At 49.8% G+C, this 15,980-nt stretch overlaps 1 protein-coding gene across 9 annotated transcripts in view; it reads right to left on the bottom strand.

Annotated features, from left to right (window-relative positions):
- Positions 1-15,980, bottom strand: part of MSI2 (musashi RNA binding protein 2) — a 201,090-nt gene that overhangs the window by 11,042 nt on the left and 174,068 nt on the right. For 2 of the 9 annotated variants that reach the window (XR_015807873.1, XM_088176838.1), the window contains exons 11-12: positions 14,249-14,356; positions 10,566-10,705 (exon numbers count right to left, since the gene is read on the bottom strand). Coding sequence is in view for 5 of the 9 variants with exons in the window: in XM_088176838.1 (XP_088032964.1) it covers positions 10,566-10,705; positions 14,249-14,356 (248 nt within the window). In the remaining 4 variants the exon portion in view is untranslated. The remainder of the gene's footprint in view (positions 1-10,565; positions 10,706-14,248; positions 14,357-15,980) is intronic. The other 7 variants (XR_015807875.1, XM_088176839.1, XR_015807876.1 and 4 more) reach the window with 4 other exon arrangements.

Raw genomic sequence — 15,980 nt, 5'->3', positions numbered from 1 at the left:
AATAAAATGGATGTGAATTTTCCTGCCAAGTCACACAGAAAACCCGAGCGACAGCACAGCCAGGGGCATCCTGTCAGCAAAACACTCCTGCAAACCCCACAGCAGCACCAGAAACCTCCAGAACAACCAGCTGAGGAAGCAGAGACACCCTCTGTGCCCCCACACCCCACAGCCAAGCTCCTCTGCATCTCTACACACTGCAGGTAAGGGTTTCACACCTGCAGGAAGAGCTGGCAATGGGTTATTCAGGTAGGGAATGAAAAGGTCATTTTTTTATCTACTGACCAGGGGTTCAACACTCCACACTGCTCACAGGAGGGGAAATGGACATGTCAAAGGCTGCTCCACAGCCTGGGAAATGCTGTGTGGAGCCTGGGATGCCCTGGCACCTCTCCAGTGGTGCCTGAAAAACTCCACAGAAAAAGCTGGAAGCTTTTCCAGAGCCAACACTTCGCTCCAGACCCTCTAAATGAAAGCTCCCATAATTAGCAGGAGGCTCAGAAAGCCATTTTTTAATGATTTGCTCAGCCATGGTTAGTTGCTAAGTATTTGTCTTCTTCCAGGAGCTCAGGTGAGCTCACCTGGAGCCAGAGGCACCTTTGCCATCACAACAGCAAAGGGACCCTGAACTTCCCCAACATGCAAATCCTGTTCTGGCAAGAACTACCTGGAAACAAGTTTGTTTTACACAAACCTGGAGTACCCTGAGACTAAAAGGAAGAAGGAAAAATGCCTCTAGACTCCAGACACTGCATCACTAAGAAAAGTTAATACTTTTTGGAAACCTGTGTCCTTATGACAAAATTCCTGACGTTGGAGGACGTCAGAAATTGTCCAAGGCTGCTGTGAACTGTGGGAATTGCAGAGCACTGACATGAATTCCTTGCAGGCTGGAAGGAATTGGAGACCTTCCCCTGGCCACCAACATCCCATGGCAAGAACAGGAATTGGGGCAGGTGTCTGGAAGCTTGTGACTGAAAAACTGCCAGGGGATTGTGCTGTCCATGGAGGGGAGGGCACCACTGATTGTGTCCTCATGCCAGGACCAGGCAGGAGCAGGGATGGAACAGGGCAGGTTCATGTCTTGCTTGCTTCACTTTGAATTTGCTGTGGTTTTTTTCCTACAGAAAAGACTCTGAGCCTGTGAATTTTGATCAGCAGGTGAACGTTTGCCTGCAGGCCAGAGGGACAGGCTTTGGGGAGCCTCAGGCTTCCTCTGCCCAGTGCCACAGAGACTTGGGCAGCACTGAAAAGCAGTGAGGGAAAGCGAGATGGGACACAGAATGATATAAAACTATGGGGGTTCATAAAGCAGCCCCAGCAGGGCTTTTTTAATGCCAGTATTGGTGCTGGTGGAGTTGGGAGCTGCTGTGCAGGGCTGGCACAGCAAGAGCTGGACCTTTCCTGCAGTGAGATTTTATTACCAACCCATCCTTCAGCAGAGTGCCTTTATCCCCATTTAACATGCATGTGAGATGCTTCTCCACGTTCAGCCAAGTGATTTATGTCAAGGAGCCAAGAGCTGGAGCCCAGAGCAGCCCAGGCTGAGGCAGGGGGCTCATCCAGAGCCTGCTCCTGCACACTGCCATGCTCACACAGACCCTGCTTACACCTTAATCCCTGTTCAACAAGAAAGGTCATTGCTGGAAGATAAACTCCCCCTGGATGAACTCCTGAGAAATTTCTAAGTCAGGATTCCTGCTGACATTTGCCTTGTGAGCAGCGTTGTGCTAACGAGGACCTGAACACTGCTGGGCCTGGGCCAAGCTGGGTGCTGGAATCCCACCCAAATAAACTCCATTCAGCCATGAATGATGAAGGGAAAGAGGAAGGGAAAAGGAGAATAAACGTGAGGATTCTGACATTACTGTCCTACAAGGGGAACTCACACGGTACTGGGATGACAGTCAGGCCCTTAAGGAGTAATAAATGAGACTTGATGACAAAAAACCCACTCCAGCACCACTAAAATATACTGCATTTCAAAGGCAACAAACCAGGGGCAATCTGGACAGAGGACTAAGACAGACACTGCATGGGGATCACTGTCCCCTGCACACACAGAGCCCTGGTCACACCTTCCCCTCTCCTACAGCACCAAAACCCAAAGAATTAAACACCTTTGCAGGGGACTCATAGCAAGAACGAGTATTTTAAAATTTAAACAAACTCCAGGTGAGGAACAGTGAAGAATGTGTGTCTGCCTTCCCTGCCACAGTGAAGAAATCCTCATCAGGGACATAAACCACCACAATTCACTGGATTTCCTCCTTGAGCAGGGGCATGGTATTCCCTGTCCCTGGGCAGCCATGCATGGGGGGTGAGCAGCTCTGCAGGGACAGGGCAGCTTGGCAGTGTGAGGTTAAAGGAATTTTAGAAGTCCTTTCCAACATAAATGATTCTAAGATTCTCATCACAGATTCATTTTTCACCTCCTGTCAAGCATATGCTAAAACCAGAGCTGGACATCTCTTTTCTCCTTCAAGACCCTCCTGGTTCCTGCCTTGCCCCACTGCCCTCAGGGTGGATTTCTGTACAAACAGGTTTCTTCACAACTTGTTGATCCAGCGCTCTTAATTTCTGGATGACTCTCTCATCTGCCATAAACAGCCACGCACAATTTGGCAGGCATTTCTACCATCAATGTTTATGATAATAACTAAACGTGCTTGAAAGCAGCAGGAAATTTTCAATATAACTATCATTAAGACAAAATGCTTTAAATCAAAGCCATTACCCACCACCAAGACTCAAAGCTCACAAGATTAGTCTGTTTTTCTATCTTTATGAAAAATTCATAGAACATGCTGCAAACATCATCTTCCAGCTCGAAGGAGTAAATGATATAATAACATTGAATGCTGCCAAACAGGGCTGGGAGAAGGCAGGGCATGGGGGCACTGGGCAGGGCATGGGGGCACTGAGCAGCCCAGCTGGGACAGGGGACTGTCCCACAGCAGTCCCATTTAATTTAAAACAGTCCCATTTAAACACCCTGGTCCCAGCAGTGGCATTTAATTTCAAAGCCAGGTTGGAGCAAGCTGGTTTAGTGGAAGGTGTCCCTGCCTTCCACTAAAGGTGGGGTAGTTCTAGATGGTCTTTAAGGTCCCTTCCAACCCAGCCCACTCTAGGATTCTATGAATTCATGAATCTGAGTCATTTGGTCCATTTACTGCTGGGTTTTAAGAAAAGACTGTCACAGGAGGAGTATCACCTGTTCCCAGGCATTCCAGCCTGCCACCCAAGCACAACTGCCACAGAGGACACAGAGAAAACCACAGTGAGTGGTGTGGGGACAATCCCACCTTCCCTGGGGACCCCGAGGGTCCCAGGGCACAGCACTGATGGCCAGGCTGTCGCATGCATGACTAAGAGAGCAGCACTCACAGCGTGACGCTGATACTTTAAATAACCAGCACAACTTCAGCACCACATGCAAATCTTACATCATTACTGCTCAGAGCCTTATAAATATAATTAGCAGCACTGCACCCGTGTTACAGATCGCTTGGCCAAAGCTAATTCCTTGTGCAGTCAGGGCTGAAGTTAATGGGAGTTTGTACCTTGCTTTTCAGAGCTGCTAACAACCAGAATGTCATTTACCAGGGACTGGATGTACAAATTAATGCCAGTCTGAAATAAGACATCGGTGCTCCTGCCTCTCAGTGGCCCATTCAGGCTGCAGGAGTGCACTGGCACAGCACTGAGAAATAAAAGCTCATATTCAGGCTCTTTTTTTCCTATAGCAATCACCTCCCAGAACTGCAGACCCCTTCAATTTGTGGTCAGGCTGAGCATCGCTTCCTCGTGTCGGAGCTTTTACAGAGCGCGGTTTCTGTCGCAGGCAGCGTGTGGCACACCTCGAACTTGGATCAATGCTCCAGCTCACAAACGTCTCAGAAATAATGAGCTGGAAACACACAGATATTCTGGAGAATAACAAGGTACAAACAGCTCCCAACTCGCTGGAAGGGAAAGTGGGAGACAAACCAGAAAAACAAATAACGCCGGCGTCACGATGAGAGCTGCCATGTTGTACATCTCTCATGGGGACCTGCATCCCTCTGCTCCTGCTCTTCCCAAGCAGACTTGAAAAGCAAACTCTCTCTCTAAGAACCCTGTGGCAGACACGGCTCCTCTGCAAGTGTGAAGAGCTGCAGATGACAGCTGGCTCAGTCCTGACTGGAAAATCAAACGCCAGCGCTGCGCCTTCCCTGTCACCCCGACACGCTCCATGATGGGGAGCAGCCAGGCTGCCCCAGGTTATCCCTCCCCTGCAGCTACACTGGCCCTGCAGGGAAAAAGGAAAATACAACAACTGTCGGGCTCATCAGCAAAATAAGTGGTGATGAGGCTGAGACACACCGAGATCTGCCCTAACAAGGTACTATTTGTACGTTATTTTCTAGCTGCAGTCACACTTTCAAAGGTTGTTCTGCCTCTGCAGCCCCTTTGGAAAAGGCTTCACACATCAAAATATCGCAGGGTAATGACAGCAAGCAGTGGGTGGTGAGCTGGCTCCGCTTGGCAATTACTGCTGGAAGTGAGTGGGAACCAGGAGGGAGGGCTGAGTGCTGCCCACCTTCCTGGAGCTGGGCACAATGGTGTGATAATGGCACCTGGGATCGTGTGGAACTGCTCCTGCTGCAGCCTCAGGGTCCTCCTGCCACGCTGCTCCTCCACTGCAGCACGTCACCAACCAAGTGCTGAACTACCCGAGATGAGCCACGAGCAAGAGCTGGGCAGCTTCCACAAACTCAGGCAAGACAAAAATTCACCTGGTGCAGGTGTTTTACAAACCCACTGCTGCATGTGAGACCCTTCTTCTGTGAACTACTGCACTTAGCACATTGTCATAGTTTTGATTTGCCAATTTAAATGCACTAATATACTAATATATTAATATACTACATCCAAGGCGCCTCCACATCTGGAAGCTGCCGATCTGCACCAATTTGCAGAAGAAAAGACACAGAATTCAGCACATTCAAGCTCAGCTGCTCTAATTCCTGCAGTTATGCAGCAGGACAAATAACTGCACTTTGCAGCTCAGCTGTAATTTTTTTGCCCACGATCAATATTTATTGCCTAATCCCATTTTCCATAGCGTGTGTTAGCGGTGTCACTCGCACAGGGCCGGCTGTGACACCGAGGCCACACTCGTAGGAGCTGCAGACAAGGAGCCAGCTCTTGTCACTGCCTTACAAAAGGATTTCCTCTCGAGCAGCTCATCTTTAATCATTATAAAAGCACAGAAGTTTAATCCATTTTTGATGTAAGCGCTAATAGCTTTGTGTCCTTGAAGTTCAAAGTGGTCTTCGTGCATGTCGCTAATTAGCCGAGCAAGCAGCCATTCAGCTTCTTCTCATGTTTCTAATTAGATCCTTAACAACAAACAAATGTCGACCTTACAAAGGCTCTGCTACGATTCCCTCCATTAGTTAAACAGTTTGGGAGGGATGTGGCTCTGTGCATCCACAGCCCCCCAGCAGAGGGTTCAGGGATCTGGGCTGGGCTATTTGCCCTTTGGAGAGGTTCTGCTCTCCTGATGGTGTTTTCCAGGGGTGCTGAGCACCCCAGGGATGATGCAGGGAGCAGGTGACCACCCATCAGCCCTCCCTGCAGGCACGGGATGATCACCAGCTCTGTTGGAACTCACAAATAAACCAAAGGGGCAGATAAATGCTGTCCTGTTAAGTCATTTTCCTAACTGGTTCCTGCCAATTTAACTGGTTTTAGAGTTAATTTAAAATATGATGTGATTAATGTTTGCATACTTCATAGAATCACACACACCTTAAAGCCCATCCAGTCCCATTCCCTGCCGTGGGCAGGGACACCTTCCACTGTCCCAGGCTGCTCCAAACCCCATCCAACCTGGCCTTGGACACTTCCAGGGATCCAGGGGCAGCCACAGCTGCTCTGGGCACCCTGTGCCAGGGCCTTCTCACCCTCATTTCATCCTAATATCCAGGCTAAGTGTCCTGTCATCTTTTTACTTCCCTTGGGACTTTCCTCACACTCCTTTTTGTCGATCCCTGTTTGTAACACACCGTGCTGGAGTCATTTCAGCAGCACCACGCTTGTCCTTGCCTCTGCTCAGGTTTTTGGGCAAGTTTCTTGCTCCAGCGCTGGCATTTATCCAAGGGGGATGAATGAGGAGCTGTGCCATCAGGAATTGCTGCTGCTGGGTTCCGGGCGCTCGCTGTGCCGCAGGCGCCGACCCCAGCGCTGCTCCTGCTGTCTGTGCCTGCACATGAAGCTTTAACACTTATTACCACCCATCCAACTGGCAAATAAGAGCTAAAGCTCAGATGCTGGGATATCACAGACCCCTCTGTAACCATTTTTCCATTTAAAACCAAGGAAGAGCTGAGCCAGGTGATGCCGGCGCCGTCACCTCACACGAGGAGCACAAAAGCTGCTGTTAATTTTACCATGGGCAACCACATCTGCATTAATTGTTTACCACAGCCCGGACAGGTCTTTTATTAATATTAATGAGTAAGAGGGAACAAAAGGCCCCTTTATTTTTAGCCTACTCTAATTGCGTAGTAATTACTCATCTACAAAACAAATGAGCCGAACTCCATTGCCATAGCAACAGCAACTCCGGCCTCCCACTGTACCACATTAACTGGCTATCACTCCTGTAATTTGAAATTGAAGCCTTTTGTACAATAACAGACAATACAGGAGAAAAATTAAACCAAAACCAGGTCTTTGTTTTGCTGCATAATTCAAGTCATGGTAGAAGGAGGGCCTTGCCTGGGGGGAACCTTCCTGCTGCTGCTGGACCCCACGGGCTGGGGGGATGCTCAGGAGCACAGGGGGTCATCCAGGTAACAGAAGAGGTATCCAGCCTGCAAACCCCCAGTGCTGTGCAGCCACCCCCTCCTGCAGGAGGGTCTGCACCAGGCAAGCTGCTGCTCAGCACACACAGTGCTGGGGGAGAGCTGGTGGCACCAGCCACACCAATCCCTCGTCAGGGCACAGAGTTCTGGGCTCTCTTAACCATCAGGAAATGCTCACCAAGGCCCCAGCAGTGTGAGTTTATTATTTTTAAGCAGCTCAGGTTTATATACCTGCAGATCCATTGTGCATTCTCTGTAACTCCTAACCCACCGTGCTTCTCGAGCTCACACGGAGCCAGATGCACACCAACATCTGCTGCAAGGAAAAACTACCCTGCTCCTCTGGCAGCTTTCTATTTCAGAAAGAAGAGAGGGAGAAAAACCATCACAGTAATTATGTATTTACTTTTAAAGCATTTGGAGACAGAATCAACATGAAAATACTAACAGTAGAGTGTCAGTCCAATGTGAGCTGCCTCAGATAGCACTTGTTCCACTAATGGCTAACAGCCTCAACTGCTGCTGCAGAGGCAAGTTACCCTCAGCTCTGGCAGTATTTTACCTGTTTAGGGATTAAAATGCACGAGACACCATCCTGTGCTGAAACCCCACTTCCAACTCTGCAGCAACTTGTCTGCATCTTGCAGGGAGCCAAGTCTAATTACAGCCACCAGCTCCTGCTGGGAGAAAAGGGAATAAAACACGGCTAACTGGCTGTGGCAGGGCTTTGGAGGGTGCCAAAGTTGTTCCAACTCCCTGCCATGTGCAGGGACACCTTCCACTGTCCCAGGCTGCTCCAAGCCCCTGGGCATTTCCAGGGATGGGGCAGCCACAGCTTCTTTGGGCAACCTGCAACCTCTCCACCCTCAAAGAGAAGAATTTATTCCTAAATAAAGCAGTTCTGGATGAGCATTCTGAGGAGCATTTTCCCGTGGAAAATAATTCTCCTGATGGAAAAGACTATTTAAAGTTACCAGCTAAATTTGCTACAGATTAACTTCAACTGCACTTCAGAGGTGGTCACTAATTGCACTGGAGATGATTTATCAAGCACACAAGATTTTCTATTACAAAATTATTGATTAAAGCTGATGTATCTTAACCTCAATAGACTTCAGCCCAGTGCCCTGTCAAACACCAGCTGGCCAAGGTCGAGCAGCAGCAGCATCAAATTGTTTCATATCTACTGAATTTTCTCCCTGGCACTGCAGGAAGAAGCTCAGTCCCTCATGGATCAAAAAAGATCCAAAAGAGGTAAAACAAGACACAAGGCTTCTTCTGCCTGGAGCCTGCTCTGAAAGGGACCTGTGGGATTCCCATCCTGGAACACTTCTGAGCCAAACAGAAAACATCATTCATTTCATTATTATTATTTTTTTAGTTTGGGGTAGCAGACAGACAAGTAACTGCAGGGCTTCCAGTACTGTCAGTAACAAAGCCCAAACCACCCATGGGAATGCAGAGTGGCTCCTCCAGAGCACATTCACCACCCGGGGCTGCTCCCTGCCAGGCCTGGCTGATGGAATTCCTGTTGAAACCAGGATGATTCTCCTCACTGCCACCCCTCCCCAAAGCCCCTGCAGGCTGGGGTCCCTGCCTGGCCACCCCCTGTGCTCCCCAGCACGCTCTGCCTCTGCCAGGGAGACAAGCAAAGGATAAAATCCAATGCAGCCATTAATTTCCCAATGCATCACCCGCCAGCCTCTGTCACATAATTACTGCCAGTTCCAGTGGAGTGAGAAATTCCAGCCCCTGCTGCTCCCACGTGGTCCCACTTGTTAGGTTCTGGCTTTTTGAGATTATATAGCCTGGATTAAACTTTATGTACTTTTATAAAGGAGAATAAAAAAGGGAGAGCAATTCCACCAGAGCCACAAGGGAGTCAGTTCTCCCAGTGGGCTGCAGAAATCCCAAACTGGTTCACGGCTGGATCTTTGAAATGCTCCCCCTGACATCTCCATGAGCCCGTGGCAGATCCTCTCCCCCTGCACACACAGACCAACCACTGTCCCCCTTTTTATGCCCGTAATTTGCTGAACTAGGAGTAGATTAGATTTTGGAGCACCTTCCTTAAGTGTCAGACAAAGCTTCCTCAACCCCATGCAATTTATGGCTCTGCTGACTTTCAGGCACTCTCCTCACTTCATCATGTTAGGGGTGCACTGGGTGGGTTCCCCTTTCTCTGGAAAACTGAAATCCAAAGGGAGCCTCATCCCTGCCTTGGCACACGAGTGTTCAGCTCCCTGGCAGCACCAGGGGCAGCCCAGCTCACCTTGCACCTTGCCAGCCCCAGGGCTTGTTTGCTTGATTTACTCAATGTTCTATTAGAGGTAGGATACAGATCCTTAATTACACTGGAAGCCCATTCTGGATATTTTATTTCCTTTGAAAGCCCTTGCTGCCTTAAGTGCATTAATGAGTGTGTGGGGAGATGCTCTCACCCAGCACAGCTGGTTTTGGGGATGGGGAGGAGGGGAGGGGTGACCACACCATAGAGGAGCTTTTTCTGCTCCCATCACGATGTTTTCTGACAAGCAGCAAACTAAACAAATAAACCAAAGCCTAATTCAGGATCTCAATTACCATCTGTTGGATTTCCTGACTGCAGCGCCGTCTCTGCATTTTCCAAGTTCAGCACAGAAACCCAGGCAGGAGAAGCAAAGCCACTGCTGGCTCCTGGCAGAGAGGATGAACTTGCCTCGAACTCCTCATGCTGATATTTATGAGATGTTAAATCTTCATTTAAAAATGTTCCCTTAAGCTGGGTGACATGGCAATGAGTACGACCCATCACTAGCTCGGAGTCTCTGTTGCATAATAAGATTTAAGGTTTATGACCTACAAACAATTGCTTGGTGGCTCAGGACAGGCTGTGAGGAGCTGCCTCACACACACACAGAATTATTTGGATTCCCAAATGGAGTGATTTGCGTGTGGCACATCTGGTCTACGACCGCCAACGAATGAGTCTATGGGCTAATATGGACGAGTAACAGGCTGATGGAGAAACCATGATTGTAAAATGATTTGAAAAATATCTTAAGTTCTTTTGGATACAAAATAAAAAAATAAGAGAATACGGTTATAGCCAGTGTTTCAATTCCTAGGGGGGGGGGTTAATTTGAAAAAAAAAAAAAAAAAGTCAGGTCAGTTTTACTATCAGCAGAACAGCATGTGCGGGTTCTTGTACGGGGGGTGTAGGTTGCCTACAGCCGGCTTCAATTGAAACTTGCAGATAATGGGATTTAACAAATAGGGCTCTATGGATCCAAGCCATCAGCAGCTCTCTGCTGGGTCATCCCTACGCTTTCAATCAGACCAAGGCTCTGCTTTTATCTGCCACGCTCGTTCGCGTTGATGGTGCCTGTAATATCAACTCGACAATGCATGTTCTACAACTACATCTACTGCTACCAGTACGACTACTACAGTGCATGCATTTAGTTCAGTCCCACAGATACATACACTCTAAGAACAGGCAAGGGGAGATGTGAAATGTTTTACGGGACGACAGGTGTTTCGTTTTTTAAGTAAGGGAAATTAATAAAAAACATCAAAAGAAAGAAAGTGTACAAAAAAATAGAGACATTTCTCAAGAGTTGATATGAGTCGTTTCTTGAACCGTTTCGTCCGAACAAGCAAAAAACATGCAACCAGCTGCTACTAACAAGAAGCTGGACACTGAGAGAGGATTAATAGGTGTGGACAAACCTTCCCGCTGAGAGCGCTCAGAAGAGTGTTTGAGAGGAGGTGTGCACGTCCGAGTGTAAGAGAGGCCGGAAAGTTTGCCTCAGAGACACCCTCTCTCACAGCAGCCCCAACCAAGCAAGAGAGAAAACAACAAAACATAACTGCTCACACTCACCATCAAGGTCAGTAGCTCACGTTACGAGATTTGTTATAGCTGGCAAGTATAAAGTCCAGTAAGGGGTTGTTGGGGCGCAGGGCTCAAAGGCAGCACTGGCAAGCCGGGACTGGGGCCCAAAAATCCAGATGTGCCAGGGGTTGGGGTGGGGAGCAGCCCCTGGAGCCGCGGCACCGCGCTGTCCCAGCGCGCCCAGCCGGGCAAAGCCTGCCCCAGGGAGCTGGGACAGGGCTGGATTAGTGTGGCCTGAGGGGGTTTTATCTCCAGTCCTCAGGGAGGAATGGTTGGTAGCAACAGGTTGGGGAACTGGAAAAAAACCTCAGGCTTGTCATTGAACCAAAGAGGAAGGAACGAGAACCCTCTCCTGCCAAATTTTCCTCGTCTCGCTCTCCTGCCGGATGAACCCCTCCCATGTCAAATGCAAGAGAAAAATGTGCCCCCCCATGACTGTATTTTAAAAAAAGCATTTACACGACAAAAATGTTTTACACGTAAAATATGTCAGGTGGATTCAAAAGAAACGTGACACTGATAGTGAAGTTGTCTAGGAGGAGTTTGCAGCAGTCAGACTTTTAACTTTGCTCGTTTTCCGTGGCTCAGGTCCCAATTCATTAAAAAAACACAAGAATGGGTGAGGTTGTCAAAACCAGTGGAGGGATTGGGCAGCGCAGCCCCACCCGGAGCGAATGGATGTGGCCAGACCTGTGTGTGCTGGAAGGACCTCAGCTATGACCTCAGCACGAGGGGGGACGTGATTTGTGACGAGCAGCGAGGCCGCGCTCGCCCTGCCGGCACGGGATGGGAATTTATGGTGGCACTGAGCACGGGGACAGGGACACGGCCCTGGCTGTAGGACAGACCTGCTGTCACACAGAAGAACCTGTTTATCTAGCAAGGTCAGCTGGTGACATGCTGCCATGGGAAAAGAAGGGGTGAGGGCAGGGAGGAGGCCCCGAGCAGGTACCTGCCCCCAGCAGGCTCCCTGCTGACTCAGCAAACATGCAGGTGGTCCCAAGAGGAGGAATGTCACCCCAGGGACAAACCAAGGTGGTCAGTGCCCAGGGGCTTGGAGTGAGAGGGCTGCAGCTTCCTGGGGAGACCAAGACACACGAGGTGGATGCTCTCTGTGGGTGCTCAGCCTCTGTGCTGGCACTGGTGCCAGGAAGGTGGGTAAGAGTTGGCAGGGCGGGGTTGGAGAGCTGCTGAAGAGGCAGCAGTGATGGGGACATTGATGACATGGATTGTCATCAATGCTTTCCAGGAACCCCCTTGCCCTGTGCTGGGCTCTGTGCAGAGCTCTCCCAGTGAGCTGGGGGTGGTGGGGTGTGCCTGCCCGGGTGTTTTCCAGCTCTTTCCCATTTCCTGGCAGAAAGGGGCCAGTTAGGGCCAGCCATGCTGTGCTCTGTGCTTTGGACCAGGCACACGTGAAGGAGGGCTGTGCAAATTTGTGAAGGACAAACAAAAACCCAACTGAAAAGGAAAGAAGGAAAAAAAAATAAATAAATAAACAAACCCCAGCCATTTTTCTTGTAATGAATCGGGCCCGTACACTGCAGCGCAAGATCGATCGGACTCCACTGCTCCTGGATACAATTCACTACCATTGCTGATGGAGTGGCAAACCCAGGATGTCCCTTCCAAAACCAGCTTGGGATGGAGATGACTCTACAGAACCCCCACCCCGTTCCCAGACCACGGCTTGGTGCAGATGTGAGCGGGGCCGGTGACAAACCCACCTTCCTCCTTGAGACCTCGGGGCTGGGGGCGGGACAGGGGCTCTTTGGGTTCAGTTTTGGGGGTTTTTGCCAGTTTTGTGCACGCAGGTAAATTTTGAGGCATTGAAAAAAAGACATTTCCAAACACCATACTGCTCTTTAAACTTGCCAGAAAGGGTGTTGTTAATTTAGGGTTAGATTTAGTTTCGTATTGCAAGTTCAAATCAAAAAAACAAAAGAACCGAAAAAACAAATCAGAAAACCCAACAAAAAGAGAAACCAAAAAACACTCAAATTAAAGACAAATGATTTTCAGGCACAGAATTGATCAATGCTCAGTTCAGTTGTAACGGGCACCAAAAGCACTCCGATTAAAAAAAAAAAATAATAATAATCAGGGAAGCAACGTTAATCCAGCCAAACCCTCTGTGCCTTGCTAAGGGGCAACTCACCAGGTCTGTTTGCACGTAAAACAAAACCTGAAGGGCAAAACATGAGGAAGAGGCAGAAACAATGAGGTCTGTTTTCCTGGAAGCATATGCAAAAGCAATCTTGGGTTTTGTTTAGGTTTGGGGTTTTTGTTTGGGTTTTTTTTTTTTTTTTTTCCCTCTTTGGGTTTGTTTCTCCCCCTCCGTGCTGGGGCAGTAGGAGAAGCTGGGAGTTGGGGGATCCCCACAACCAGGCTGGCAAGTCACCCCTTAGGCTCTCTACATGCCACAGGATGGAACTGGTACAGAGAGTCCTTTGTAGCCTGCAAGCAGTGCCAGTTTGCATGGAACGGAGTTCTCCTGGTGTCTTTCTTTGGCCTCCAGGGCATCAGAGACACACGTGGCCCTGCGCCCACCTCCTCCTGCCTGACACAACCGGGGCTTTTCGGAAGAGCCTCGCGAGCCCCACGGGCACTGCCCGAAAAGCCCCGAGAGCCCCCAGCTCAGCCACGAGTGGGCTGGGAGGTGCTGCCAGCCCCGTGTCCCCCCCCTCCAGGACACGCTGGGACAGGGGACACGGGGCTGGCAGCAGCTCCAGCCCAGCCTGCTCTGGGAGCCCAGGGCTCGCTGAGGGCTGCTCTGAACTCTTGTCACCTGAGCAAAGCGCTGATTTCACCTGCTTAGCAAAAATTTAAACCTTAAGGCAGTAACGGCAATTGGCAACGACTGATTTCTTTATTTCCCTTAAGGGGAAAGAAAAAAAAAAAAACAAAGAAAAAGAAAAAGTAAGAGGTTTTCAGAAGGACAGAAGAAAAGCTTTGTCGTTGCTCATGGAAGCAGTGGGGTTGGAGCAGGCAGGGATGGTGAAGTGGCAGCCGTGTGCTGGTGCTGATGGCATCCCAGGGGACACAGCCCCTCGCCATGGGGATGCCCCGTGCTGGCCATGGTGGAGGAGGTGACAGCAGCCCCAGGCACGGCGGGAGCACCCAGAGCTGCAGCCACCACCTCAACCCAACCCCAGCTTCCTCTGAGAAACCAAAACTTTTTTTCTGAAAACACAAATTAATCTTTCTTGGGGTGTCTTTTAGAGCCTCGAATTTAAACCAAACAAATGAAGAAAGCAATGCAATAAAGGAATAAAGAAAGAAACAAATTGGAATATCTACCCTGGTTTTGGCAGTTCTCATGCCAATCTCCTGCAGGTGCTCCAGCCCCCGTGGCCTCTGCTTGTAGTTTGGGTTTGGGTTGGGATTGATTACTTATATTTTTCTCTAAATTTTTTTTTTTTTTGATTGATTGTTTTCAGGTCCCCAGGATAAGTGTGAGGAAAAAATCAGAGAAATGATGGAGAGCTGCAGCCACACAGAATACCGACAGAGCTTTTACCTGACCCTGCACTCTGAGGGTTTGCTCTTCCACGGGCCCCCCTACCTGATCCTCTTGCTGCTGCCACGGCTGCCGCTGCTACTGGTCCATAAGCCGCTGCTGGAAAACCTGGCCGTGGAGAAAAGGACAAGGGTAAAGACAGAAGCCAGAGGGTTCCACGAGTCCCTGCAGGGCATCCAGAGCCACCAGTGCTTGGGAAGAGCCGAGCCCTGGCCGGGTGCCCGCTGCCAGCGGTGGCACAAATGCCCTTGGCACGGGAGGAATGGGGCTCCTGGCCACGGCACGCTGCGGAGCCAAGCAGGACAGGCTGGAGGCAGAGCCTGCAGCACTCGGCTCCTGCCTCCAACACACAACAACGGGGTCAGCCCGCTCTGAAAACAACCAGGGAATTCTCTCCCGGCTTTATTTGCAAGTGATAATAACGTGCTGCCCTATAGACAAAGCAGTAATGGAAAATATGAGGAGGTCCTCGTGTCGAGATCACAAATTTGGTGGGATCAAGCAGAAAAAATTCAATGGAATGTGGTTTAAAAAAGAAAGGAAGGAAGGAAAAAGCTCTTGAAAGCAAACCAGCCGCAGATCAAGGAGCTCTGTGACATCCCCCCTGCTCCAGGGATCCAAGCCCTCACAGAAAATGGAATGCTGCCAGCAAGATTGCAGATTTACTTAATTAATATTCAAAAGATCTGCCAGAGACTCTGACTTTCAATATATGTATTTTAAGAGGGCAATGGCAAAGTCCAGGCCACCAGCAAGAACCCCAAACCCCCAAGTCAATGACTCCAGGAAGGCTCCTGGTCTCTGGCAGCTCCAACTGCTCCTGCCAGCCCACAGGACAGGCCCAGGGTGGCCACCACGATGGAACCTGGTCCTTGAGTGGGCACCAGGACCACGATCACAGCTGCTTTGCAAGGCTGAGGAACCACAGGAGAACAATTGAGGCACTTGAGAAAGAGAAGAGTGAGAGAGAGAGCCCAGCACACTACACCCACTACCTTCAGCACTATGGCTCAGCTACAGCTCAGCTACCAGGGCAAGGAGCAGAGAACTAGGCTAGAATAATCTTAAGCTACTTAAAACATCAATCAAAAAAAGACATACTTGCATTTAAATATGGTAATAGGGCTGTTAGGGGAAAAAAAAAAAAAATAGCACAGGTAAATGTATGCAGAGGATCCCCAGGCTGGGGCTCCCTGTGCACAGAGAGCAGCACTGCACAGCCAGCCCTGGTGGTAACTGCTGGAGCTCTGTGCAGGGGGATGTGGGGGAAAGCACATCCACACTGGGGGACCCCATAACCAGTGCTGAACCTGAGTGTTCAATTCCCTCTCACTGGTGATGGAGCCATCAACCCTCGGTGGGTCCCCTGACACCCATGGTTAGGGCTGCAGTGAGAAGACTTTGGTGCTCAGAGTAAAACCAAGCTCCAAAGAGTGACCTGCAGGACCAGGGCTGAGGCTCTGGGGCTTCATTTTCATGCAGAGCCAGAGCTGGGCTGAGCTCCGAGCCCTCCCACTGCGGCTCAGGCAGGAGCAGAGCTGGCACTGGCCCCTGTCCCTCCCTGCCTGCTCCAAGAGCAGTGACCTCAGCGTTCCCATGGCACCTCCAGGACCAGCTGGCCACCCGCAGATCTCTCATTTGGAGGCTCCAGGGGCTCCCTAAAGCACCCATGTGGGATCGGAGGAGCTGTGGGTTTTCCATGGAATAAAACGCCTCTGCCAAAACCAATCAA

Source organism: Sturnus vulgaris, chromosome 21 (assembly GCF_052056855.1).
Source record: "Sturnus vulgaris isolate bStuVul1 chromosome 21, bStuVul1.hap1, whole genome shotgun sequence".
Taxonomy (NCBI): domain Eukaryota; kingdom Metazoa; phylum Chordata; class Aves; order Passeriformes; family Sturnidae; genus Sturnus; species Sturnus vulgaris.
This window is presented reverse-complemented; position numbering and strand designations above follow the sequence as displayed.